At 40.6% G+C, this 26376-nt stretch overlaps 1 protein-coding gene across 1 annotated transcript in view; it reads right to left on the minus strand.

The window, feature by feature from the left end:
• Positions 1-7204: 7204 nt before the first annotated feature.
• The window catches only part of LOC120540086 (serine/threonine-protein phosphatase 2A 65 kDa regulatory subunit A alpha isoform), a 46161-nt gene continuing 26989 nt past the window's right edge, over positions 7205-26376 (minus strand). Inside the window, exons 4-15 of the mRNA XM_039770568.1 lie at positions 25342-25574; positions 24872-25019; positions 21736-21891; positions 17774-17888; positions 15795-15865; positions 14700-14834; positions 13882-14055; positions 12811-12871; positions 12374-12528; positions 11173-11315; positions 10559-10650; positions 7205-7702 (exon numbers count right to left, since the gene is read on the minus strand). Of these exons, the coding sequence (XP_039626502.1) occupies positions 7686-7702; positions 10559-10650; positions 11173-11315; positions 12374-12528; positions 12811-12871; positions 13882-14055; positions 14700-14834; positions 15795-15865; positions 17774-17888; positions 21736-21891; positions 24872-25019; positions 25342-25574 (1500 nt within the window). The 3' untranslated portion in view covers positions 7205-7685. The remainder of the gene's footprint in view (positions 7703-10558; positions 10651-11172; positions 11316-12373; positions 12529-12810; positions 12872-13881; positions 14056-14699; positions 14835-15794; positions 15866-17773; positions 17889-21735; positions 21892-24871; positions 25020-25341; positions 25575-26376) is intronic.

Below are 26376 nucleotides of genomic sequence, written 5' to 3' on the forward strand. Positions count from 1 at the left end.
AACATGTAAATGAAGTCTGTGACTGCCAATTGCTGGACAAACAGTGTCACGTGACAGGGGCTTAAATCTCTCGTTGGCTGAAACTGAAAGGGTCCAACTCCTTCCATCTCGTATACTTGGAGCTCAGACCTTTCACGCCTGAAGCAGACCAGTTGGCCTCCTCTGGACTTTGTCTTTTCTGACCACAACTACACTCGGCACACGGGGTGAGGCCTCACTAGGGCTTTACACAGCTTGTGCATCACCGCCCTTGACCTGCACTCCACACGCCAGGGCGCTATATAACCTAACATCCCATCAGCCTTCAGAATGTCTTGATGTTGACGACTCCAACTTCAATCCCCTGAGGTTTACTTTCAAATTTCAAACCTCCCATTGTGCATTTAAGTCTAACATCCATCCATCCATCCATCCATCCATCCTCTTCCGCTTATCCGAGGTTGGGTCGCGGGGGCAGCAGCTTGAGCAGAGATGCCCAGACTTCCCTCTCCTTGGCCACTTCTTCCAGCTCTTCCGGGAGAAGGCGTTCCCAGACCAGCCAGGAGACATAATCCCTCCAGCGTGTCCTGGGTCTTCCCCAGGGCCTACTCCCGGTCCGACGTGCCCAGAACACCTCACCAGGGAGGCGTCCATGAGGCATCCTGATCAGATGCCCAAGCCACCTCATCTGACTCCTCTTCTCTACTCTGAGCCCCTCCCGGATGACTGAGCTTCTCACCCTCTCTTTAACAAAAAGCGCAGTCACCCTGCGGAGGAAACTCATTTCAGCCGCTTGTATTCGCCATCTCGTTCTTTTGGTCACTACGAGTCTAACATTTGCGTATGTAATACTTTATATTTACTTGCATTAAACTTCACCCCAAAGTCCTTCTGAGATCAATCGGCCGATTCTGCATCATCTCCACTACCTTCCAGTTTGGTATCATCTGCAAACTTGACCCGATTGTTATTTATTTTCTACCCCAATCCAGTTTAAGGCGGTTTGATGGGGCAGGCAGACAGACAGACAGACAGACTTTGCACCAACGCGTTTTAACTTGCCAATGCTGCCCTCTAGTGGTTCCTGCTGTACTTTCATACAAGTGAACAATGAAAGTAGAGCTTCAGACACAAACACGCGTCACGTTTCAGCACACCCATCACCAGGACTCTGAACAGTTGGATCCCAAAATTTGTATAGTTTATGACTAACTGTAATCTCACAACATGAAAAGTCATACGAGTGGCAGATTTGTTAAAAGTGGCTGTCAAGGAGAAATTCACTTCAAGGTTAGCTGCCTACACATGATGTCAGGGTTCAGGGGGGCACCACCGTGTTAAGAGTGTAGACGTCAAGTTCTCCTCAGAAGGGGGGGTCCCTGAATTAAATCTGCTCCAAAATGCACACCACCTCAGACTGGGTCAATGGGTCACACACAACCAAGACAATCTTTGGCCACAGGTTAGAATGTCGGCGATAGAAATCACCAGAAAGTCACTTCTGGCTCCAATGAGCGCTGGCGAGTGGGCCAAATGGCGGTCTGTGCTCGTCTGTGGCTCTGCTCTCTAGTGACTTCAGTCCAAACTGACAGCAGCCAAGTGACAGCACGCGACTCTGCTCTGCAGGGACTGGCGAGGACAGTCAGGCTGCTCCTGCTCTATGCAGGGTATGATGGCTCCACGGACAATGAGAAGAAAAGTAGAAGAAACAAAAGAGGAATTAAACTCATTCACCTGGCGTTAGTGGAAACAGAATGCAAACAGGGAAAGATGGCTGATGAAAAAGCTGTGCAGGACAGGAGCGGCATGCAGTTAGACCTGCTGAGGAACGGGGCGGTTATGTCCTAGTTGTGTAAGAGAGCACTGCATAAAAAGGAAAAGAAAAAAAAAATTATGAGGAATCAACAGTTGGGCAGTTGTGGATTTCAAATACACGGGTGAAGACGCGGCTTACCTCTTTATCTGTTCTCAGCCCCAGAAAGAGTTTAAAGAAGTCAACATTTCCCATCAACTCCCCGAAACAGAACTTGCATGATAACACATACGAAGGGGTACCCAAGAAAAAAAAAATCATTTTAATAATTTTTACTTCCTGAAACTTGAGTCTCCTTCCAAGTGCGCTCGTCCCAACGGCGGAAACAGTTTTGGAATCGCTGAAGAGGCATGTCGTCCAAGGCCTGCGGCGATTTTTCTTTGACTTCCCCCGCGGTACAAAACGCTTCCCTTTGAGTTCTTTTTTAATACGCGGGAACAAGAAAATGTCGCACGGGGCAAAAATCAGGCGAGTAGGGAGGGTGGCAAAGAAACTCCGAGACACACAAGTCAACTCCAAAGTCTCTTCAACAGTCCGACGACGATCTCCATGAACTGAATTGTGAATGTTTTCAAGATTTTCGTCTTTCTTAATTGTGGAAGGTCGGCCAGATCTCAGTTGGTCTTCAGCTGACATTTCCCCTCGTTTGAAACATGAAACCCACTCGCAGACCTGCGTTTCACTTAGGGCTCATTTATACTTCACGCGACGCGACGCATGCTGCAGCGGACGCTCCTGCTACGCAAGCGTTGAAGTGTTTATACTTGCGCGCGTACTTAACGTAAAGCTGGAGGAGTCCACCAGGTGGCAGTGTGAGATATTGTCACGGTGAGAACATGTTTGGCTTCTCTGTGTTGTGAATTGCCTAAAACACCTATTAAATTCCGATAACACCTTACCGCAATATCTGTGAAAAGGATGTTTATTGATTAAATCCATCAATCCAGGGATGTGTCCATTCCAACAAGCATTGGGCACGACTGAGAAACAGTCCCTGGACGAGGTCTCTGCTCATCGCAAGGTGAATACAAGCACTCACATACACTAGCGTCATTTTAGCGGCACCAAATCCCCAAATCTGCTTATCTTTGGAAGGAAACCGAAGCACAGTGTGGAATACAAGCAGGAAATACCAGCAACGTAACTCTCTGCGAGACAGCAGTGCTATTGCTCTGCCACCGTGTCACCCCCATGTGTGTAATTATTAACAGTATTCATTATTTAAATGAAATTATACGTAAAATGTAACATACACACTTTAATGCATTTCATCATGAAAGTGATATCAAGTATGAATCTAAAGATTCTAAATGTGCAGAGAGTTGGAATATCAGACATTTAATTTGTTCTGTGTGCTGATCTTTTGCTGCTTGCCGCAGCTGTCAGGTCCAAGAAGCTCGTAGCGATTAAAAACTGGGATGACGTTTACGACGGTCTGCTTTAATGATAAAGTAAACTACGAGGTTAAAGTGGACAATTCGGGATTAAAGCCGAAATTTCCACTTTAATCACAAAATACACGTTTTCACCGCGTCAAATATAACGCTATACATTATGTTGCTGTTGTTAAGTTGCAAAAATAAAAAAATTAAAAAAGACGACACAAAAGATGGTATGTGAGACTTTTAAAATGTGTTGTGTCATTACATTCGGGAACTATCTACATGTGACAGAAAGCCTCTATGCCGATCCCACGGGATGGATGCTTCGATGTTGTGAAGCAAAATGCCGACATACAAATGCATTCGTGGTGCTTTTATATTCAAGCGTCGCATATTCCCGATCGTAATGACACGATACATTTTAAAAGTGTCAGTGCCGTCTATTTTTTTTTTGCAACTTCACATCGGCAACATAATGTATAGCGCTGTATTTGAGCCACTGAGAAAAAAATAAAAGACACGGTGAAAACGTGTATTTTGTGATTAAAGTGGAAATTTCGGCTTTAATCTCGAAATGTCCACTTTAACCTCGTAGTTTATATTATTTATAAAGCAGACCGTCGTAAACCTCATCCCAGTTTTCATCGCTACGAGCTTCTTGTACCTGACAGCAGGTAAAGTACAAAAATAAAAAATAGATGGCACAAAAGATGGTATGTGAGACTTTTAAAATGTATCGTGTCATTACGATCGGGAATATGCGACGCTTGGATATAAAAGCACCACGAATGCATCTGTATGTCGGCATTTTGCTTCGACACTTTGAACCATTCATCAAACAGCAAAGCGCGCACATCGATCCCCGAAGGATCTCCATAGAGGTTTGCTGTCACATGTAGATAGTAAACAGAGACTCTGACGTCACGTTCCGACTTTTAGCACACTGCGCCCCCCGACTTTTTGCTGGTACTGCAACTCGCGCACGCGTCGCGTTAATTTCTGAGGACCTGCTCAGAGGACGCGTGAAATGAACGCTGGGAACGCGTGGCAGCCATGATGCGGACGCGTACGCGTTCTGAGCGTGAAGTATAAATGAGCCCTTAAAGCTTCCTCTTTAACAACAGCTTGAAGCCTCACTGCAGTTTCAGCAGCCGTTTGACCCTAAGAGAGAACAAAGTTGAACGCAGACTCGCCGTTCTTTATGATCGCCCATCACACAAATCGCAGATCACGTTTAGTAAGTACCAAGAAAAACCGACACGGAATGGCGAACGAGCAACGCCACTGGGCAGACTGGCACAGAATACAGTAAGTGTGCCACACCGAGCGGCGACATTCGCAACTAAGTTAGACTGGGCGCCAGGTACAGATTCCGGTTATTTTTGGATACCCTAAGATTACCAAATGGCATAACATTCCCTAATCTCACAATCTAATTTGGGGCTGACGTCTTTCTCAGTGGCATCAGCTTTAGTCAAGTTGCCACCACAAAACACTCCCTCACACACATAGGCCTAATTTAAATATGCCAGTTACACCAACCTGCACATGGTGATGTGGGCCAAAAATACGCGTAACCGGACAAATAAAAGGCACATCTCAGCAGAAAGCATAGTACACATCGTTTGAAATGGATCATCAATCACAAACAATGGCGATCAGGTCTTTAGCGTGGCCATCACACCTGCGTCAATGACGAGAAGAAAAAGCAAACGCTAAGTAGACGCGAGGAGGCCACTGGGATCTCACAACAGGGACATAAATATGGGAGCAAAGGCGCTACACACCAGCTCAGTCTCTGACTGCATACACATACCCGGTATGTTCAGATCTACGTAAGATCTCATTTCAAACGGAGTGGAATATCAACCTGCTCCAAACATCCGTGAACGCTAAAGTCTGAAAATCAAGTCCTAGAGTTCTGAAACATCGAGAGCACAGCAGGGAGTTACATTCAAGACGTAAGGGGCTGACATTGAGGCAGTAGAGGAAATGCCTGAAAACAAGGGAGTTACAGATATATTATATATATACACACACACACACTGTATATATGCTCGCTGCGGTTTGGAAACCTGGTAATTTGCAGCTTTGAGGACTTATGGGCGAAGTGATACCCCCAAAACTGAAAGTATCCGCGTTTCAAGTGAGTTGGGCAGTTGCCAACATTCATGCCAGTCACCAAGCAAACCCGCAGCCCCCCCATACCGCATGTGCTCTTTGTGGGGTAAGCAGTTTTCATCTCCGAATTGCTTTGTTTTCCAATAATTAAAATTCCGTCAGTACAATGGGTGCAGTTGTTTCCTCTTCTATTTCTGATTAGCTATGACTGCAGCTACAAGTTAAGATATGGAGCACACTGGCGAGGTGATGCCCACCGTAAGCTCCCAACTCCGCAGCTTGCCTCAAGTCTGACAAACTCACTCTGACGTCAAGTCCTCTTTAAAGCAGCAATGCGCCGAATTCTGCAAGAACTAAAATGGGTCTGCCCCCTCACTAAGGTCACATAACAGAACAGAAATTATATTTTGAGAACAGTTATGTAAAATTCACACAAAAAATTATTAATTTTTTATGTTACTTTACTGGTTAGTTTATAGTGATGACCTGAAAAGAAAACTGTCGTGTTTTCATGCAGAACGGAGCTAACAAAGTTTCAGACAGAATAGGCATCATCGCTGGACAACAGCAAACGTCAAAAAGATCCATGAAAAAATAATCCACGTGACTGTATGACTTGACAATGCCCCAAACACATGTATTATTGTTAAAATACTTTTAAACTACTACTGGAAAACTTTCTTGTGAACTAAAATGCAACACACCGAAACACAACCAACAGACAGCAATGAGCTCAATGACCGCCTGCCCCTCACTCCCCGGTCACGAGTCCAGCCTGCCAGCAGCGCGCTCATTGGCTGACACTGCACATCACGTGACTTCAGCAGTGCAATCAGCTTAAGACTGAAAGCAGGAACAGAATATCCACCTGCAGTTCGACGCATCACCGCCAAGATATCCGTCCGCTAAGTACTCCAGTTGTGGCTCACCGCTACGAAAAGGCTTACTCATGAGACTTTTTCCAAAAGCGGATTATTTAACAATATTTTAAAAGTCAAATCAAACTTAATTTGTCACACACACTCATCCACAGAGCGCCACATGTTGCGAAATGTTTGCCTCCAAGAGGTGCATTTATGATAAAAAGGACAATAAACAGCAACAGCCGACTTTAATAACGTAAAGAAATGACGGGGAATGAAGCAACAGTATGCATTACACCGGAACTACTAAAACAGCAGTTAATCTTCGTGTGTCACAGAACTTAAAAAACTTAATAAACACACGTGTGTCTGTGACATTAGGACATGCGACTCGGTGACTTGACGTTTCGAGTGTACAACACGAGTAACATGACATTTTTTTTCCATGGGTGTCTTCATATATTTTGCTGTTGACCAGCATTCGTCACCACAAATGTCTTTTCGTACGGAAACGTTTCTTTAATCTCCGTTCTGCATGAAAATATAAAAAAAATCACATTTTTTTCTCAGCCTTCACTACACACTATACAGGACAAATAACACTTAAAAATATCATTTTTGGGTGGAGTATTCCTTTAATACTGCGGTGGGCTGGCACCCTGCCCGGGGTCTGTTTCCTGCCTTGCGCCCTGTGTTGTCTGGGATTGGCTCCAGCAGACCCCCCGTGACCCTGTCTGTAGTTAGGGTATAGTGGGTTGGATACTGGATGGATGGGTATTCCTTTAATAAATTGGCTTCAATACCAGCGTCAACATGGCACGACTTACACCTTAGAAATGCAGAAAACTAAATTCCATCTGTACATGTCTATACAATTATTAAATTAATCTTTACTGTAGTATATTCTCAAAAAACATTCTTTAATTGACAAAAAGCAGTATGTTTTAAAATTCTGTTTATTACTGTACCCGATTATTAAAAAAAAAATATTAACATGCTGTTGAGAAACAACTCGAGGAACGTTCAAGTACAGTGACACCTGTGGGTTGTTAATTTAGATGCTGGCATGGTGGCCACTCAATGGACAAGCGGTTTTAAAATCACCATCATGTTTTTGTATTTTTGTAGGGGAGAAAACAAAAACACCAAAAATAACAAAAAAAAATATATATATATATGGGAGACACACCTTAAAGAACACAATATTCAGTGCTTTAATTACATTATACAGAGTCTGCAGCAGCACTTCAGATAGTGGTAGAGTCGGAGGGACGGCGGTAAAGTGGGGGCTTCTGACTGCACATATAGGAGATTACGGAGAAACATATGGAGAGATAGTCCACTGATTTTTGTAAAGAAGGATTATGGGGAACTCTCAAGGGACATGCAAGAACGGTGATGAAAGTGGGCCTTAAGGGGGGGGGGGATCGGAGGGTGCTGCTGAAAGAAGGAGAAGGTAAGAGTTGGGCAGCAAAACATTTTACAAAAATCAACACGGTGCCATCAACATCAGGATGACGCAGGTCCTCAGGCTAAAGCCAGAACTGGGGAGGGAAAGAAAGAAAACAGAAAAATGATGTTACTTCTTATCTGTGGATACAGTTATTTAGTAATAATTAAAATAAGATATACACATTTAAAAAATAAAGGTAAGCTGCAACATCCTACATTCTGGTGGGATGCATTTTTTCTAACTAGAAATTCTTTGTTATGGCCTTTAAGAAGGCAACATGGCCTCTGTCAGCTGCAGCTCGATTTAAAAGAGAAAGTGCAAAGTGTAATTTAGAGATGCTTGTTACCAAAATTCCTGAATCTTCATCATCTACACTGTTTGAACAGTCGTATTCCAGGTTTACTCAGCTCCTCCAAATCATCTTCCTTCACTGATCCAATTTTCTTTGATGTGTTTAATGTGGAGCCAACAGTAAATGTCTGTCTGTCTGTCTGTCTGCCTGTTTTGTTTATGTGCAGCTATCTGACCAACCGCCCCATGAGCAGCAAATTTACGCTGTGTGCACAGTTATCAGATCGTTCCTCCCCCACACTATGCGACTCTTCAATTCCACCCGGGGGAGTAAATGCGAACATTAATTTTGTTTTAATTTTTTTTTTTTTCATTTTTATTACTATTTAATTTAATATTGTTTCTTTGTATCAGTATACTGCTGCTGGATTATGTGAATTTCCCCTTGGGATTAATAAAGTATCTATCTATCTATTAGGCAAGTGAGCATTTTGACCATATCATCATCTCCAAGCTGTATAAACTTGACTGCTTATTTGATTTAAGCACATCAGGTGATACGTGTTTGTGTAATGAGGGAGGGTGTGGCCTAAGGAGACCGACGCCCTCTATCAAGGTGTACAGAATTATTAGGCAGCTTCTTTTCCTCAGGGCAAAATGGGCCAAAAAAAAATAAAAAATATTTAAATGACTCTGAAAAGTGAAAAATTGTAAAAAGTCTTTCAGAGGAATGTGAAGATATTGGGGCGTGATCATAGAACCATCACGCGTTTTGTTGCAAATAATCAACAGGGTCACAAGAAACGTGTTGAGAAAAAAAGACAAATCAACTGCCACAGATTTGAGAAGAATCAAACATGAAGCAACCAGGAAGCCGTTATCCTCCAGTGCTGTCATATTCCAGAACTGCAACCTACCTGGAGTGCCCAGGAGTACAAGGTGTTCAGTGCTCAGAGACATGGCCAAGGTAAGGAGGGCTGAAACCCAACCACCACTGAACAAGACATATAAACTGAAACGTCAAGACCGGGCCAAGGAGTATCTGAAGACGGGTTTTATGGACTGATGAGATGAGAGTGACACTTGATGGACCTGATGGATGGGCCCGTGGCTGGATCAGTAACGGGCACAGAGCTCCACTTTGACTCAGACATCAGCAAGGTGGAGGTGGGGTACTGGTATGGGCTGGTATTATTAAAGATGAGCTAGTTGGACCTTTTTAGGTTGAAGATGGACTCATATTCAACTCCCAAACCTACTGCCATTTTTTTAGAAGACATTTTCAACTTCTTTCAAGAGCACTATTATTTTTATGAAGGACAATGCTCCATTACATGCACCAAAGTACTCCACTGCATGGCTAGCCAGTAAAGGCCTTAAAGATGACAGAATAAAGACATGGCCCCCTTCCTCACCTGACCTAAACCCTATTGTGGGCCCTTCTTAAACAGAAGATTTGCAGGGAAGGAAAACAGTGCACCTCTCTGAAGAGCATCTGGGAGGTTGTGGTTGTGCTGCACAAAAAGTTGATCGGCAAAAGATCAAGAAACTGGCAGACTCCGTGAATGGAAGGCTTATTGCGGATATTGAAAAGAAAGGGGGGCTGTGTTGGTCACTGAGGTCAGAAATGTTTATGTCATTTGTTTATTATTCTCACTTTAACAGATGAAAATAAACAAGGGAGATCGGGAAAATGTACGTTTTTGATTTAGTTGCCTAATAATTGTGCACACACGTGTATTCCCCTGATGATGTTCACTCTCACATTTCCTTTGCATAACATTCAGGTTTCAGGTTTATTAACATTTTGGATTGACTGATGGCATTTCATATTAAAATGAGTCCCAAAAATACAACTTGCCTAATAATTGTGCACACAGTGTATATGAAAGACACAATACAATACGCTTAAGTCTTCATAACTTCATTATGGATACTGGATTTAATTTTCAAAAAGCTTGATCACCAAGTTATTAAATATCTCCGACAGTCACCCTCTTGTCCATTGTGATGCCAATGAGGCCAAAATATACAAAACTACTCTTGAGTATTAGGTAAGAGAAACAGGCAGGGAAAAGCAACATACGAAATAAACTGAAAGAAACGAGAATTCTGCTGCGTCTCTGGGCTCACGTGAAGAGGCTAACAAATGAGGAAGCTCGTCCTCTTGCCCACTAAAGACCCCCTTTCAAGACTTGGTTTGAACGAGGTCTTGCAAAACTTGACTTATTAGTATGGAATGTTATTTGTTATTAAAATCAATACAAATAAAATAAAATAAATGAATGAATAAAGACCCCCTTTCACCTCCTCCTCACTCACTCCTGCTCACCGAGTGCTCAATTCCTCCCTAAATGAGCCCAGGGTCTTATGGTGACTATAAAGCCCACTTTTCAGGGTGTCCAGTCCCAAGTGAGACCTTCCAGGACTGGGAGCAAAAAGTTGGAATTTATCAAAATAATCAACTTAAAAGATATTCTTGCAAATATTTTCAACCACAAAAATAAATAGTAGAAAGTTACACAGCCTTTACCAATAAAAGGCTTGCTTAGGACTTTGTATTGGATAATTTAATATTAGGAAACCAAAAAAAAAATACAGCCAATGTTAAATAGCATTACGCTCCAGAATTTAAAATGCCTGCTGGTTTACTTACTAGTTAATGCCTCCTGGGCAAAATATTTCACATCCACATCCTGGTCTTGATTTAATGTTTCTAACACTGGTTTGACTTCATTTTGCAAAGTGCTAAATTAGACAAAGAAACACAAACATGCTGTAAGGATCACGTTACTTATATACAAGTCAATTAGATTACATCCAATAGTTAACAATTGACATTTTGAAAAATGTTTGGTAAACTTTTAAAAATACAAATACATACATAAAGTATTCCTTTTTTAATGTGTATGTATTTTACCTCCAATCTGACAGCCTGCACACATTTGTTTCTGTCAGTGAACTGACCCCATCCTGCCACAACGTTACGCTCCCAACAAGGCGTCCACACAAAACCTACCGATTATTTTGCTCCTGCACGCTTGATTAAAAAAGGGACAACCAAGTGCCAATATTAAACTTTAAAATCTACCAAATGTATTTATATAATGCTCAGGGGATTCTAACAGGTAGAGCAAAGACTTTCAATAATCTCAAATGTAATTGCTTTTAAGAATACATTTTATAGCAAAATTAAATTAATATATAAAATTCTCTCATCATCTGGAGAAGACTTCAAAATCTGGAGTGAAATGTTAGAATATTTATTACCTGTTATCCAGAATTGGTCCTATTTTCTGTAGAGACTTGGCAACATTAAAGCGGACATTAGGCACTGCATCTCCTGCCATGCGCACCACTGTGGGTAACATGTGCTTCGTAGTGATTTCTTGTCCACACACATCTGACAAAACCTTGAAGAAAAAAAAAAAGAAACTCAAAGTTTATTAAAGGGTAAGGTAACCTTCTGATCAGAAGTGCTCAAACATACAATATTTACATTTGACGCAGAAACAAATGATAACATTAATTTGCGTGCTACATTGACAACACAAAAGTAAAAGATTAAAAAAAGAACTTAAATGTTTGGACAATCATAAATTGTTCTGACAACGCATTATCAACAAAGAACTACAAAGAAAGTACTCGGGCAAAAGAGTAATTAAAACCTGTCTTTAAAAAGAAAATGAATACAACTCTCATTAGCTTCACTGGCATACAGTCAGAGAAATGAAGACAGTTAGTTAAATGTGCGACAACACAAAAGGTTTGGCCTACCAGTGCCAATGTAAAATAATGAAAGCAGTGAATGACAGAAAATACAAAAGGTGCCAGTGATGCCATATCTACAGCTAAACATTCCGGAGTAAAAACCTCGTTCAGGCTTCTAAGAATGTGCTGCAAGATGCCATCAGAGAGATCAGATAGAGCAGAAATGAGTGTGAATTAAAATACGAGGCTCAAAGTAGAACGTTTGCCAATCTACTCTCCGTCATTTAAGATCTGGAAATACATGATAAGACACCGTATGTTGTAATAGCAGTTTTCAAAGTTTGTATTACAATCAGTTAGAGATTTGAATGCCAAAGGCTTTTTACACGGTAAAGGAGAAAATGAATAAGCATCTTTCATGCAGTAAGTGGAAAATTAATTAGTAGGTTATTTCCAAATTTCATATCTTAAAGTAGCAAAGATGAAGAGCATTAATATTGTGAGACAACCTTAAAGTCGGACTGAAAACTAATGTCAAAGCCAAATGTTGTCTACAGGTTACTGCCAAGTGCTGTCCATCCTGGTGCTGATATTTTAGAAAACCAAGTGCACAAGAAAATGTGCAGATGACATCAATTTTCACCTTCTGAAAAATTACCTTAAGCTTTAATTCCATTCATTTACAAAGCTATTAAGAATTATGAACTGACATAAAAAGGAACAATGTCATTGCTTTATTTGTAAATCCACATTTACTCACATTGATGCAGAACAGAGTGGTCATTCTGTGTAAGTAATTTGGATCATTTGACATCGCCAGGACCTTGGGAATGATGGTAGCCTGGGCCCAGTCCTTTCCAAACTTCTCCACCAGCTTCTTTAAGTTGCTTGTGGCTGCTTCTCTGATAGCATAAACTACACGAAAAGGAGGTCCAGATTTGCAATGTTAAAATCAGAAGAATCCACACAAACAATATAAAACAATTTCATTTTGACTGATGATTTAATATTTTTTTGGTATATGTCATTATTATGAAATACTGTAATAGTAGTACCCAGATCTCCTCTTGTAAATTATTAAAAACAAGATACTATGCAACAAAATGAAAATAAAACCTCTCTAATTTTGAATACACTCCTTCTCACATCAAATTAGAGGCAACATGAATTCAGACAGACAGACAGACAGATACTGACCGTGGTCCACCAACCAGGCCATGCAGAGGGAATTCAGCTTCTCATCAAAGAACTCGACTCCCTGTCAGAAAAAAGAAAATTCAAAAGGTTATCTATAACAATATTTCCACAGTAACTCATAACCCTTCCAAATCTGAGTATGCACTATACATTTTAATAGTGCAGAACATGCTACTAGTGGAAGCGTCACTTGTAATAACAAACTGGAATTATTCCCACCCACACACCCAAACCCATCCATCCATCCCAATAAACGACGTGATTCCATAGCCTCTCACTAATTCAACTAAAGCACTAGCAGTCGTAATCAGTGCCTGGACAGGCACCGTTATTAGTGACTGTGAACATGCAGGAAGGAGCACACCAACGTGAAATGATGCCCTGGCCAAGGGCTGGTAGACACCCATTCTACTGGCCCACCACATCCTTATACTGGAGTAAGTAGTTTTGGAGAATGAATGAAGAACTTGGAAGACAAAGTTCATAGCTAGTGTGCCAGACACCTGGACGGTCTACAAGAGAGCAGCCGCCCGGGTCTGCTTGGGGGCCACTGGAATGGAGCTGGGAAGCTCATCCCTATGGGAGGACGTGGCCACCGCTTGGGGGCGCCCGGACGGTTATGGAACCCTGGATGGCAGCACTTCCGCCATACCAGGAAGTGTCGTCAGACGGAGCACCTGGAGCCCATCCGGGTCATTATAAAAGGGGCCGCCTCCCTCCAGTAGACGAGCCGGAGTTGGGAGGAAGGAGATGGAGCTTATGAGGAGGGGAGTGGAGATCATAGAGAAAAGAGAAAGAGACTGTTGGAGAATAAGGCACTGTGGTGCTGTGGATTAATAAAAGGAGTGTGTTTTGGACATTCTGGTGTCTGTCTGTCTGTTTGGCTGTCTTTCCACCCTAATTAAAGTCAAGTGCATGATTTGCACAAACTGGGAAAAACCACTTCAAATATAAAGTAACCTTAAAAAAACCCATAATACTCACACAAGCACAAAACCAAACTGATCAGGTACCTTAACTGAAACAATACATTATTCAAGTCAATCATAATCAATAAAGGTTTCTTCTCACCAGCTGGCCTGCTAGTAATGGCATGTACTCAATAATCGCCAGTCGGACTCGCCACTTTGTGTCCTCGGCCAGCTCGACAATGGCTGGCAGCAGTGACTGGGACAGCTGTCTGATTCCTATGACCTCGTTCACACAGTCCAGATTTGAGATGATGTTCAGGCGCACCTCTGGGCACTGTTGACAAGACAAAGGTCAAAAAAGTAAGGAAAAGTGTACTGGAGCAGTTTTTACTGCGCTGCTAATCACTTTTTCAATACTGAATTTAGCAGTAGTGTACCTGTGTAGTTTAGATTATGGCACATTTGCTGCAGTTAAATAAGATTACAGTGATTTTTAATTTAGAATTTCACAAAGACATTCTTAGAAAATTCTCTGCGTGCTGCTGGTCTTGAGCTTATTGACCTGTCCAAACTCCCCGCTAACTGCTGAAAGTTTAAAACTGCTGTAAAATGAGACTACCTGCTATGGGCATCCATCCCATAATCAGGACCTTGGCAGTAGGTTACAGTTTATAGCCTGTTAAGAGTGTATAACAGCAGCACAGGCCCTTGGAGAAAATTAAGCTTGAAACTTGGAAGCATAGAATCCAAACTCAGAAGAAAACTTTTTGTACAGTGTTTAAACATAAAATAAAAATGACAGGCTACCATTTATCTGGAGAAGTTTTCAGACGCAACAGGCTACTAACCAAAGACCAAAAGCAAAATATTTGTATCAAAATGCTGCTAACAATATTTGATGGCTATTTTAATTAAACTGTGGAAAACCAGCAGACTACTGTCCCACTTGTACCATGGTGTGGTCACAGAAGTGCTCACCTCATCCTTGAGTTGTGCAAGAAACAATGGCAGGAGGTGCTCAATTGTGTTGTCTTTACCCAAAATTGGAGAAAGACCCATAATGACAGAGGCCAAGGCAGATTTCACGTGTTGATTTGCATCAGAAACCAATTCCTGTTAAGAAAAAGAAAAAATGTCAGCAAGATCCTACAATGTTTTTTAATTGACCCGTTTAATAAACCACTTTTGTTTAATTCTGAAAGTTATTATTTCCTCCTGTCTACTTCATTAAAACTCTAATTTATCAACACTATCTGTTTACATATTCGGAAACCCACAATCACTGCACAATTCTAATCTTAGGAGACACACCGCAGATTCCTAGTGGGCGCATGACAGCGCATGTCGAGAGAGTACAGGCGAGATTAATAATGAATGCTACTGTGGTACTGGTGACTTCGAGTCAGGAGGGCCTTCGGTTAACTTGTACAGTGAATCTGTGGGGCCTCCTCTGGAAAACCACGTGCAGTCTGGGATTCCATATTACGATGAGGACTTTACTGCGCTGCAGAAAATCCAGATAGCAGCATACTAGAAGGATTCACTACGAGAGACCGAAAGAGATTAAGATAGGACCTGACCAAAGGTGGATGCCAGCTGCTAGTGTAAAAATGGCATCCTCACCAACAACACAGGGGTGCAGATTCAGCTAGTCAAGTGTATTTGTCTGTTTTTAACAAATTAGACATTTTCAAAATGTTACTTTTTTAGGCTTTGGATAAGTGCCATTCCTTTACTATGTCAGTCTCAACAATTATGAAATCTGGCAACTGCTAACCAGTGCTGCATGTAAATATGACATTACATATAAAAGAGTTTAGGCTCTGGGTGGTAGATATATCAAGAAGGATGCTACAATATTTGAATTAGAATAGACAAAAAATTAATAAATAAATAAGGCTTCTTCAGAATTGTATCGGGATCAAACAGTAAATTATCTTAAGCAGTACACCGTGGACTTAAGCAAATCAAAGAGTGATGATGTTGATAAACCGTTTAAACCAACACTATGGATAAAACAGTTGTGTGTCTGTATTGTCAGACAAGTCTCAGTTGAGTGTTCTCATCCAGTACCTTAACGCAAGGCAAAATTTGCGTCATGATCACATTCTCTCGACAATCCGAGGACAGGTTTTCACAAAATTCTGCCAGGAACAAAACAAAAAAACAAGATCTTATGAGTGATTATTCATCAATGAAGAAATTAGCCTGTAAATGAATACTCATACCTTATATACAACTAGAGAATCCTGGAGTAACATAACACTCCTTCTTCCTAAGTTTACAACTGTAAACATGTCAAATAGTCCCAATGATTAGCTTTACGTCTTTGAAATGTTTTCATCCAAATCAACTGACAAAATCACAAAAAATAATACAATACAACTTCCACAACTGCAGCCCTGGCACTGAGTGTCATAGTGGGGACTGAACTTGCCACCATTACTTTACAGTGCAGGGCCTTGGCTCCCAGGCCACACTCCCTGCTTGTGTAATTAGCAATTGATTTTATATCAGCAGGTGAAGTAGTCTTATGAATGGTAAAGTACATTTCACTGTTATATTTTTACCGATTAATAATTATGTCAGAAAGCTAACATGACTAATTAAATAAGGAGTCCTGATGTCACTCATTAACATACACTCACCTAAAGGATTATTAGGACCACCATACTAATACGGTGTTTGACCCCCTGTCACCTTCAGAACTGCCTTAATTCTACGTGCCATTGATTCAACAAGGTGCTGAAAGCATTCTTTAGAAATGTTGGCCCATATTGATAGGATAGCATCTTGCAGTTGATGGAGATTTGTGGGATGCACATCCAGGGCACGAAGCTCCTGTTCCACCACATCCCAAAGATGCTCTATTGGCTTGAGATCTGGTGACTGTGGGGGCCATTTTAGTACAGTGAACTCATTGTCATGTTCAAGAAACCAATTTGAAATGATTAGAGCTTTGTGACATGGTGCATTATCCTGCTGGAAGTAGCCATCAGAGGATGGGTACATGGTGGTCAAGAAGGGATGGACATGGTCAGAAACAATGCTCAGGTAGCCCGTGGCATTTAAACGATGCCCAATTGGCACTAAGGGGCCTAAAGTGTGCCAAGAAAACATCCCCCACACCATTACACCACCACCACCAGCCTGCACAGTGGTAACAAGGCATGATGGATCCATGTTCTCATTCTGTTTACTCCACCATTTGAATGTCTCAACAGAAATCGAGACTCATCAGACCAGGCAACATTTTTCCAGTCTTCAACTGTCCAATTTTGGTGAGCTCGTGCAAATTGTAGTCTCTTTTTCCTATTTGTAGTGGAGACGAGTGGTACCCGGTGGGGTCTTCTGCTGTTGTAGCCCATCCGCCTCAAGGTTGTGCGTGTTGTGGCTTCACAAATGCTTTGCTGCATACCTCGGTTGTAACGAGTGGTTATTTCAGTCAAAGTTGCTCTTCTATCAGCTTGAATCAGTCGGCCCATTCATTCTCCTCTGACCTCTAGCATCAACAAGGCATTTTAGCCCACAGGACTGCCGCATACTGGATGTTTTTCCCTTTTCACACCATTCTTTGTAAACCCTAGAAATGGTTGTGCGTGAAAATCCCAGTAACTGAGCAGATTGTGAAATACTCAGTCCGGCCCGTCTGGCACCAACAACCATGCCACGCTCCAAATTGCTTAAATCCCTTTCTTTGCCATTCTGACATTCAGTTTGGAGTTCAGGAGATTGTCTTGACCAGGACCACACCCCTAAATGCATTGAAGCAACTGCCATGTGATTGGTAGATTAGATAATCGCATTAATGAGAAATTGAACAGGTGTTCCTAATAATCCTTTAGGTGAGTGTATATGACATTTCTGTAGTTCCACGTTATGCAGGCCAAAAATATTTTTACATTTTTCGATATGATGAGGCACTGAACAGTTAAGACACGTACAGTAAAAATAACATCACAAGCAAGCCGCACATTTCTTCAGTTAAAATGTTCAAAGTAAACAAAAAGGCTTTTAGTTAATTCATGCACAAAGACTGGCAGCATTCTCACCTTTAACCTTGTGTGAGGCAGCAGCACGCACTTCCGCTTCACAGTCTTTCATCAGATTTTGAAATGCAGGAACTAAGTCAGTCTTTGTGATTTCTGGGCCTACTGCCTTCTGAAGCTGTTAAAAAACATTTCAGATGTAAAAGGCACTCAGTAACTCCAAATAACATCAAAAACACAACCATTAAAAGTTTAGGACTAACTGTGGACATGGACCAGTCAAAAATGGACGCGTTTGTCTTTCTATTTTACTCGGTGCACACACCTTATATAAGCCTGAAAAGTTTTTAGGAATGATTTTGGATGGCAGAGTTCAATATCTGAACATTTTATATAGCTTTGTATATTTTGGGTAACTCACTTCTAAAACAAAATGTCTTTGGCACAGTATAGTATATATCTTGAATCGAAGTATTTAAACCTACAAACTAAATTACCTATGAATTACTCAGATGACACTTGTAACAAATAACCAAATTGCTTTACAATCACTCACACTGTAAATTTGGGGAGTGCCTCCGACTTTAATCCAGTTCAACCAAACCCATCTGTAAGTATTAAGTGTACAAAAAAAGGTTTGAGAAGATTCCAGTTACAGTTTTAATTTGTTATTCGAACCTTAAAGTGCATTTTACAATATACTGTAGACATTTAAAGTATACTTGTACTTCACCTGAAAACTGAACCTGAATGAAATCCGTAAAAACACAAAACAAAAGGCCAGCACATCTTTAGATAATTAAAACTGACCAACTCAGTGCACTTCCAGCACAAGCTAGGAGTAAAAAGTCAACAGAAAATTTCAAGACAAAAGCAAGCCACTTTGTTCCAACCTGTTCTGATTGTCTACAGTACAGGAAACAATTTGGAATGGCCATCCAGTGTAAAGGGTCCTGAACTATCGGTTTAATTTACTGACCTTGACCTATCTGTGCTGTTCACATTGAAGAGCTGCTACCGACACGGGTACAGTCTGTGTGCCCAAACAGCAATGCACCAATTTGTGAAAATGCCCTTTGATTTCTGACTGTCAATGTTAGAGAGACTGCGATAATTAACATACATGGCTCACATTTCAAGGTGCACCCCCCCAGCATGCACGAGAGCACATATTATGGGATGTTCAAAAAGCGAAAGAGGTGCACGTGTACTACAGTAGTCATTTCCGCATAGAGAAACATTTGTAATAACTAAGAGTCAGTAGTGATCTGAATTAATAGGTGGCTTCATTTGCATTTTACTTGTATCGTATTGTATGTTATACGTTAAGATGCAAAGTTGTTTCAAGTGTACTGTTCAGTGTGTATATGTTGGGAATGTTATTTACTGGTTACTGTTATTTACATGCAGCAATATTATTTAATAATAGTTCATGGGATTACATCAATGTACTTTACTATAAGTTTGTTGATACCGTTTACTAATAAACTTTATTGATTTGGATTTCACACTGCTGATAAGCTAGTGCTAAATTTGAGTAATACTGACATCTAGTGGACTTTTGTGTAATTTACCAATAAGCTTTATGTATTCTTCTAATTGTAGACCAGAAACACAAACATAGCGGCAGTACAATCCTTAACTGGCCTCGCATTAACCGGCCAACGGATTAACCGGCCTGTTAAAATAAATTTTTTTTTTTTTAATCCTGAGTTCTTCTTTATATTATATAGGGTGGTCCAGATCTAATTCTGCAATTTTCATTACGCTATAACTTATTAAGTTTATTACTGAGAAAATAACCCAAAAAATCCCGGACCATCGAGAAGTGTGCAAACTGACAACATGAAGAATCGTCTTTGCGCCGAACTGGAATCATCCCCGCATAAAACAAAGTCATCCAGACGATCTGGATCTGCATAATTAGATCTGGACCACCTTGTATGTATGCACTTCCTTCCTTCCTGGAAGGTGAGAGGCGTTTTAAAACCAGCAAACAACAAAACAGTGTTCAAATTAAATAAAATGCAGTGTATCAAAAGTCTTCTTTAAATAAATAATCCATTAAAACGAGTGAATTAGTGGAGGTTAAAATCCATTAGTAAAAAAACAAGTCCTTTAAAAACAACGCAAACGAGGTTAAAACAATGGCTGGAAGCAGCCACTTCAAATCCAAAGCATGGCGCCTTCTTCTTTCTACCTGGCGGCTCCCCTGCTTCTCCCATCGGGCTTCACAACAGGGGAGTCGCCCTACCTGCTGGTGTAGCTGCCTTCCACACTGGTCCAGTACCCTCTAATCCCTGGCTACGTTGGGCTCCATCCGGACCAAGACTTGGGTTCTTTTCCCAGCAGCCAGGGCGCTCACACTGGGGCTAAACCAGCCCAAAGCCTCCACGACGGCCAGTCGTCTCCAATACCGGTCACTCCAGCTCTGTGATCGCTCAGCTGGAGTGACTGCTTTCTTCAGCCCCAGCGAGTGTCGGCCAAACACTCCTCCGCAGGGGCTCACCTCCTAGCTGCCTGCCTTTGCTCCATCGAATCTGCTCTCTCGCTCTCCTGCACCGGCTTGCCTCTACCTGCTTCCTTCTCCATTAACCTCCCGTTCTTTCTTGTTCTCCCCCTAGCCGCCTCGCGCTTCTATTTATCGTGGGGACGTGGATCAGATGTGGCAATTAGCAGTTCCCAGGAACAAATTACGGATGCAAACGACTCCTGCCCTGTGCACTTAAGCTAGGATCTCCACATCACGAATTCCCCGGGAACCGATCGGCCACACATACCACGCCCCCTCATTAAGCCACGAGTGCGGCGATTATTTATTTAAATAGTGGCCTTTTTGACTTGAGCTGTGGACCTGCTAGACCACACTGTCCAGTCATTATACGAGAAAAAAACCTGTGTGCAAAATCGTGGATGAAGCCTTGTGGATATAGTTTCTTCAGGAACATCAAAGAGGTACAGTATATACCTTAGAAACATTTTTCTACATGTAAATAAGTATGCGTCGGATTAACCAGCCAAAACGGCAACCGGCCATGGGTCCAGTCCCGAGGTGGCCGGTTAAGAGGGACTGTACTGTATTCAAATACAGGTGTATATCTTCAAATACATAAATCTGAGCTGCTGTGTGGAATTCTCTGCATCATTTACCAGAGTCCTGACCGACACTCCGGAGTGAACACATCAAAGATACACTTGTCCTTTGTTACAGTCAAATTCTTCTTTCACACATTTTGTTATCTAACGGCTGAGGAGATGGTGCTGGTGTTTGTTTTGCTATCTTCAGAATGTTTAATCTAAGCGGGATGTTTTACAGTAAATGGAACAGACAATGCAGAGAAAGGCGGCCATCCAGGTAAAAGGTCTCTACCATCAGTCACCACAATGACAAGATTCAATCGATCGTTTATAAGCTTGTTTTTTTCCCCCCACATAAATCGATATCCTTGCATCAGTCAGGCACTTAGTTTTATGTTAAAACTGGAAATGCTCATCAATGGTGAGTATTAATTTCTGAAATGACGTGTGAAATGGGAAGGCATGTGCACGATTAAAACAAAAAAACTAAATCTTCATCATCAATAAGACTCAAGAAATGATGAGAGACACACATTGAGGAACCCAAACAGAATCTAATAAACAGAATACTCCTTAATTTCTTTTGTTATAATAAAAGTAGTGACATAATAAATCTGGTGTAAGACACAGTACTGGTTTGTTTTCCTGCAGTAATGAAAGCTTCCTGCCATGATTATGAACAAGTAGAACATTCCATTGTCTTTTGTTTAAAACAGATAAGCAAACAGATAAAGACAGTAACTACAACAAGTGGAATAGAAAAGGAGGCAGAAGATCAAGTGGTCAGCTAGATAAGCACAAAACAGTAAGAGTGAACTTCCAACGTCGGTATCTAATCGATTTGTATTCTACAGCATGTTAGCTGCATTTTCTGCAAAAATAATGAATGCTCTCCTAGACAGCTAAAATCGTCACTGGGACGCAGCAGCCCCTGAATTTCATATTACCTCTGTGAACTTGTCAGCCACCATGTAACGTACACGCCAAGATTTATCCTCTGTGGCTTGGCGCAGCGTTGGCATAACTAAAGACTCCAAATCTTCTTGAGGTAATAGCTGGGCAATACTAACACAAGCCTCTACTGCTAATAATCTGACAGAATCCTAAAAGAAAGCAGAACATTATTATTAAGAAACAAGAAAATCTGAATAAAAGAGTAATTAAAGAATAAAGACTTCTAATTATTTCCACCCATTCATCTTCTAACCTGAATTTTAAACAATTCACTTTTATATTTAAATAAACATTTCACTACACAAAACAAATAAAAAGAAGACCACAACTGCTAAAAGAATAACAAATCATAACAAAAATGCAATCAGACACTTTAAACGCTAGAGGTGAGAGATGGAGATTACGTTCCAGGAAGACGCCCCTTCCCTTTATTTGGCTTTAATGAGGATCTTTCTGGAGTGGCAATGTTTCCAGCCTTACTAAACATGAATGAGTTCAGAGGATAGCGTCTTAAATTATAAAGGTTGCCACATTAGGGGTTCCTCAGGGTCGTGATTGTATTCAATGGGAAAGTGTCCGGCGATGGATCACTAGAGGCAGTATAAGCAATTGACACTGCTCCGCTATGACTGTCGGCAGCAGGGACCCCCACTACAACATGTGCCAGCCATTGTTCAATCAAAAAAATCGGGAGTGGTCTCCCGTCAACTTTCTCATATATTCAGATATGGGGATGGATATTTGAGGAGTAAACCGCGAGACAATGATTATAATATTATGTACATTTAAAGAACCATCAAGAACAAATCAAATCACATTAATTATATATTGACCACATATTATAAAAGTAAAGTTGAATAAATCAGGCTCTGTTGCTACATAAATAAAAGGTAAAGTACAACTTATGGTTAATGGAAACAGCCCAAAAGTCGATAGAAATCTATGTTTAGTACTGAATAGTTGCATGCAGATTTTGGTTGTCCGAAGTGAAAGTGTACTCAAGTTATCGTGTTTACACACACACACACAATTCCAAAAATTGTATTTTCGGACTCAGGGAGGTCTAAAACGTCTAGACTCATCAAAATTATGACATCAAATTTTTGAAACTTTGCCTATACTTCATATACGAGAAAGTAATAAACTAATCTGATGGCTGTCATGGACTGAGTAACGAAGATAAGAAGAGCAAGATTGGGTTACAAGCAATGTTCCCTCCAAGGAGTAGCATATAGTGAGAAAAAAACATTCTTTATGAGCGAAATTTTGTTTAAGCCAAAAATTTATGAGCACCAATTTTTGTGATAAGTACGAGCGACGCCGTCGGAATGAGCGATCGGGAAGTATGAATGACGCTCTGAATTCGTGTGAGCGATCGCTCACGCGCTCAGCTTAGAGGGAACATTGGTTACAAGTAATAAAAAAAAAAGTTTAAGAAACCCCAGTTCAGAGGAAGAACTAGTGGTGCAAATACACTTTTAACTACAGCTTGGGAAGTTCATTTTTGTTTATCTTCCATCAAAGAAAAGCTTTGTAGCGGGACTACATAAAAATAGTTGGGTTTTTTTTGTGTGTCTGTGCCAAATTGTATTTTGTTTTCATCGTCCTGTTTACTATTATGTACGTGTGTGTAAGTAAATGTCCCCGTAAGTCAAACGGGGAAAGACGATGAAGGGAGACCACAACCCCGAGATGGGGGTTAAACAAGAGGAGCGGAAAAGATGAGAGGCAAACTTTATCACATACATTTCAAGTGCCATTTATCACTAATTTGTGTTCTGTGTTTATTCATTTATTGTTTAGGGGCAAGGGAGGGTTTTTGTAAATATTATTGTATATTTGTGTTCATATCTATCTATCTATATCTCTCTCTCTATATCTATCTATATCTCTCTCTCTATATCTATCTATATCTCTCTCTCTATATCTATCTATATCTCTCTCTCTATATCTATATATCTCTCTCTCTCTATATCTATATATCTCTCTCTCTATATATATATATATCTATATCTCTCTCTCTATATCCATATCTCTCTCTCTATTATATATATCTCTCTCTAGATAGACAGATAGACAGATAGATAGATAGATAGATAGACAGATAGATAGATAGATAGATAGATAGATAGATAGACAGATAGATAGATAGATAGATAGATAGATAGATAGATAGATAGATAGACAGATAGATCTATATCTATATCTATATATAAAATCATAATGCACTGGTGTCTTAGGGATAGTGGTGAATTGCGTGCACATATATAGTACTGAGTATTTGTCGGCCCTCGTGTGTATGTACAGATTTATCCACTGTTGATATATCTGCTTGGTTTTACATTTCTGACTTGTAGTGCCTGTTATTTTATCATTTGGGAGAGCAAGGACTGTAAGGAGTCCGGCTTGTTATTAGCTCGAGAAGCCTCAGGTTAGGCTAATGTCTTGGTAGTGTAGTTGCAGGTCTGGGTAAAGGAGTCGGCCGTTTTGGCTTATTTGCCGTGTCTGTCGATTACACAGTATGTGATCTTAATGGCAATGCAGCTGAAGTGTGTGGTGCTCTTCTTTCTCGGAGCGTGTAGTGTAAACTGTCAAGGCAGGTGCAGCAATTGCACTATCATCATGTTAGTTTAGCTTAAACAATATCCATCTTCAACGCCACTCCTTTTTAAAATTATCAACTAAAATTATGGATGGGGCAGTGCTTTTCTTCCAAGGCAGATTTATCAAAAGCACATTTTCTATGTTTTTATTCTTCACAGAATTTTTTTTTTTTTTTCTGATATTTTGTCATTAACTTCTTAATAGGTCATTTTATACTGCATTTTCTACAGAAACCATGGTCAGCAATTCCCTTATTGAAAACAAATATTTCAATTTTGTTAAGAGAATGAATAATAATATGTACTTCTGTAGTGAATCAAATTTGAATGCTAAACTTTACTGTCCTGTGTAATAGTTACGTGATGTCTTCTACAGACTAGTAGCAGTGGTCATACTAAGAACAGACAATAATCTGATATGCTGACTGAAGTTACTTATGCAGTAAGTGCCTATGCCTACCTAAGAAATCAATCTTTTAGATTAAATCACAAAATTAAAAGGAAAAAAAACACAATATACACTCACCTGCTCATCGGAGGCCAGGTTAGTAAACATGGGGATTATCTCACTCTTTATGTACTCCAATTCCAACACCTTAGCAAACTCGCCTAACTTAGACGCTGCTGCACGTCTAACCATTGGGGTATCATCTGAGCATAAATTACGAAAGTGTCTTTAAGGGGAAAAAAATATACAGAAATTTACAATATTTGTGTGTACAGTCATTTTAAGAAGTGTTTAAAGGCATATTTAATTTCTTGTTCAGAAGTTACATTTTTAAAAATAGTACATTCTGAAGTATAACTTTATGTAGTCAAACAAAACATTATTATTCAGAAGTCATACAAACTTGATGACTACTACCAATACTTTTGAGCATTTGTTTAATTAATACAGAACTCATCAAAGTCATAAATCAGCAGGCCCTAATTCTAGTTTATGTAAAACTTTTCAAAATTACAAAATGCCTACAAGTCTCAGCTTTGCAGACTTACTGTCTAATTTCTGCTTTGACTGTACTGGACACACGAGGGTAGCACACACTGAAGAGTCCACAGGCAGAGGTTCTTGACGTGAACCAGTCGCCACTTGCGAGTCTTTTCACCAGTGGGACAAAGTGAGCCTCCAAATCTGCTGGGGAGTGTTCTTGAGAGATGGAGCGTAGCGACTCAACTGCCTTGTCTCGGACAACTGTTTCTTCAACTGTGGCCAAGCTCTCCAGTGGCGGCTGTTAGGGGATATCAAATGTACAATTTGATTTAAAAATATTAAAATAACTGGAATATTAAAGCATTAACCACTAGCATGACCTCATTTTTTCCTCCTTTTCTGAAATGTCTGAAGCTTAAAAAACACTTCTGTAGAAGGAATTAAATTATCCAGGATCCATACAAATGACAATTGGATTCAGTAAACACGGGAAGACAACTACGTAGCACAAACTACACACAATGGAAAACACACAGTGTTTAGAAAGTAATAATCTCATTTTACAAATCCTACATTGAAGTTTCCTTCTGTCAAAGGTTTAAACTCAAAACAATGTCTTATTTTAAAAAAATTTTAAGTTACTAAAAAAAAAAGAACCTTGGCTGTCTGCATGACTGTTCAGTCCCCAAATATATACGTAGAGCCACCTTTAGGAGCAATGAAGTCTTCTGGGGCAAATACACAGCAGCGCCGCACACGTAGCACATTCTTTCACGTAGATTTTCATCTGCTTGTCCGGGTTTATTTAGATAACAATTTTGCACCACAAATTTTCGATGGGTCGGGATAGAAATCAGGGCTTTGACTGGGCCATTGCAAGATGTTACCTTTTTGTTCTTATTTCATCCTTATGTTATTATGCTAAAGGATGAGCTTTCACCCAGGTTTTCTTTGCAGCACTTGCTCGTGTTTGATTATTTATTCTTGTTTTCTGTCTAACGTGTGTGTCCGCTGACTGCTAATAACAAGCAGACCTGCAGGAAAGCGGCTGCCTCCTCCACACTTCACGGAGGTGTATGGGTCTCTTTTGATTCCAACCA

Source organism: Polypterus senegalus, chromosome 12 (genome assembly GCF_016835505.1).
Source record: "Polypterus senegalus isolate Bchr_013 chromosome 12, ASM1683550v1, whole genome shotgun sequence".
In the NCBI taxonomy this organism is placed as follows: Eukaryota; Metazoa; Chordata; class Cladistia; order Polypteriformes; family Polypteridae; genus Polypterus; species Polypterus senegalus.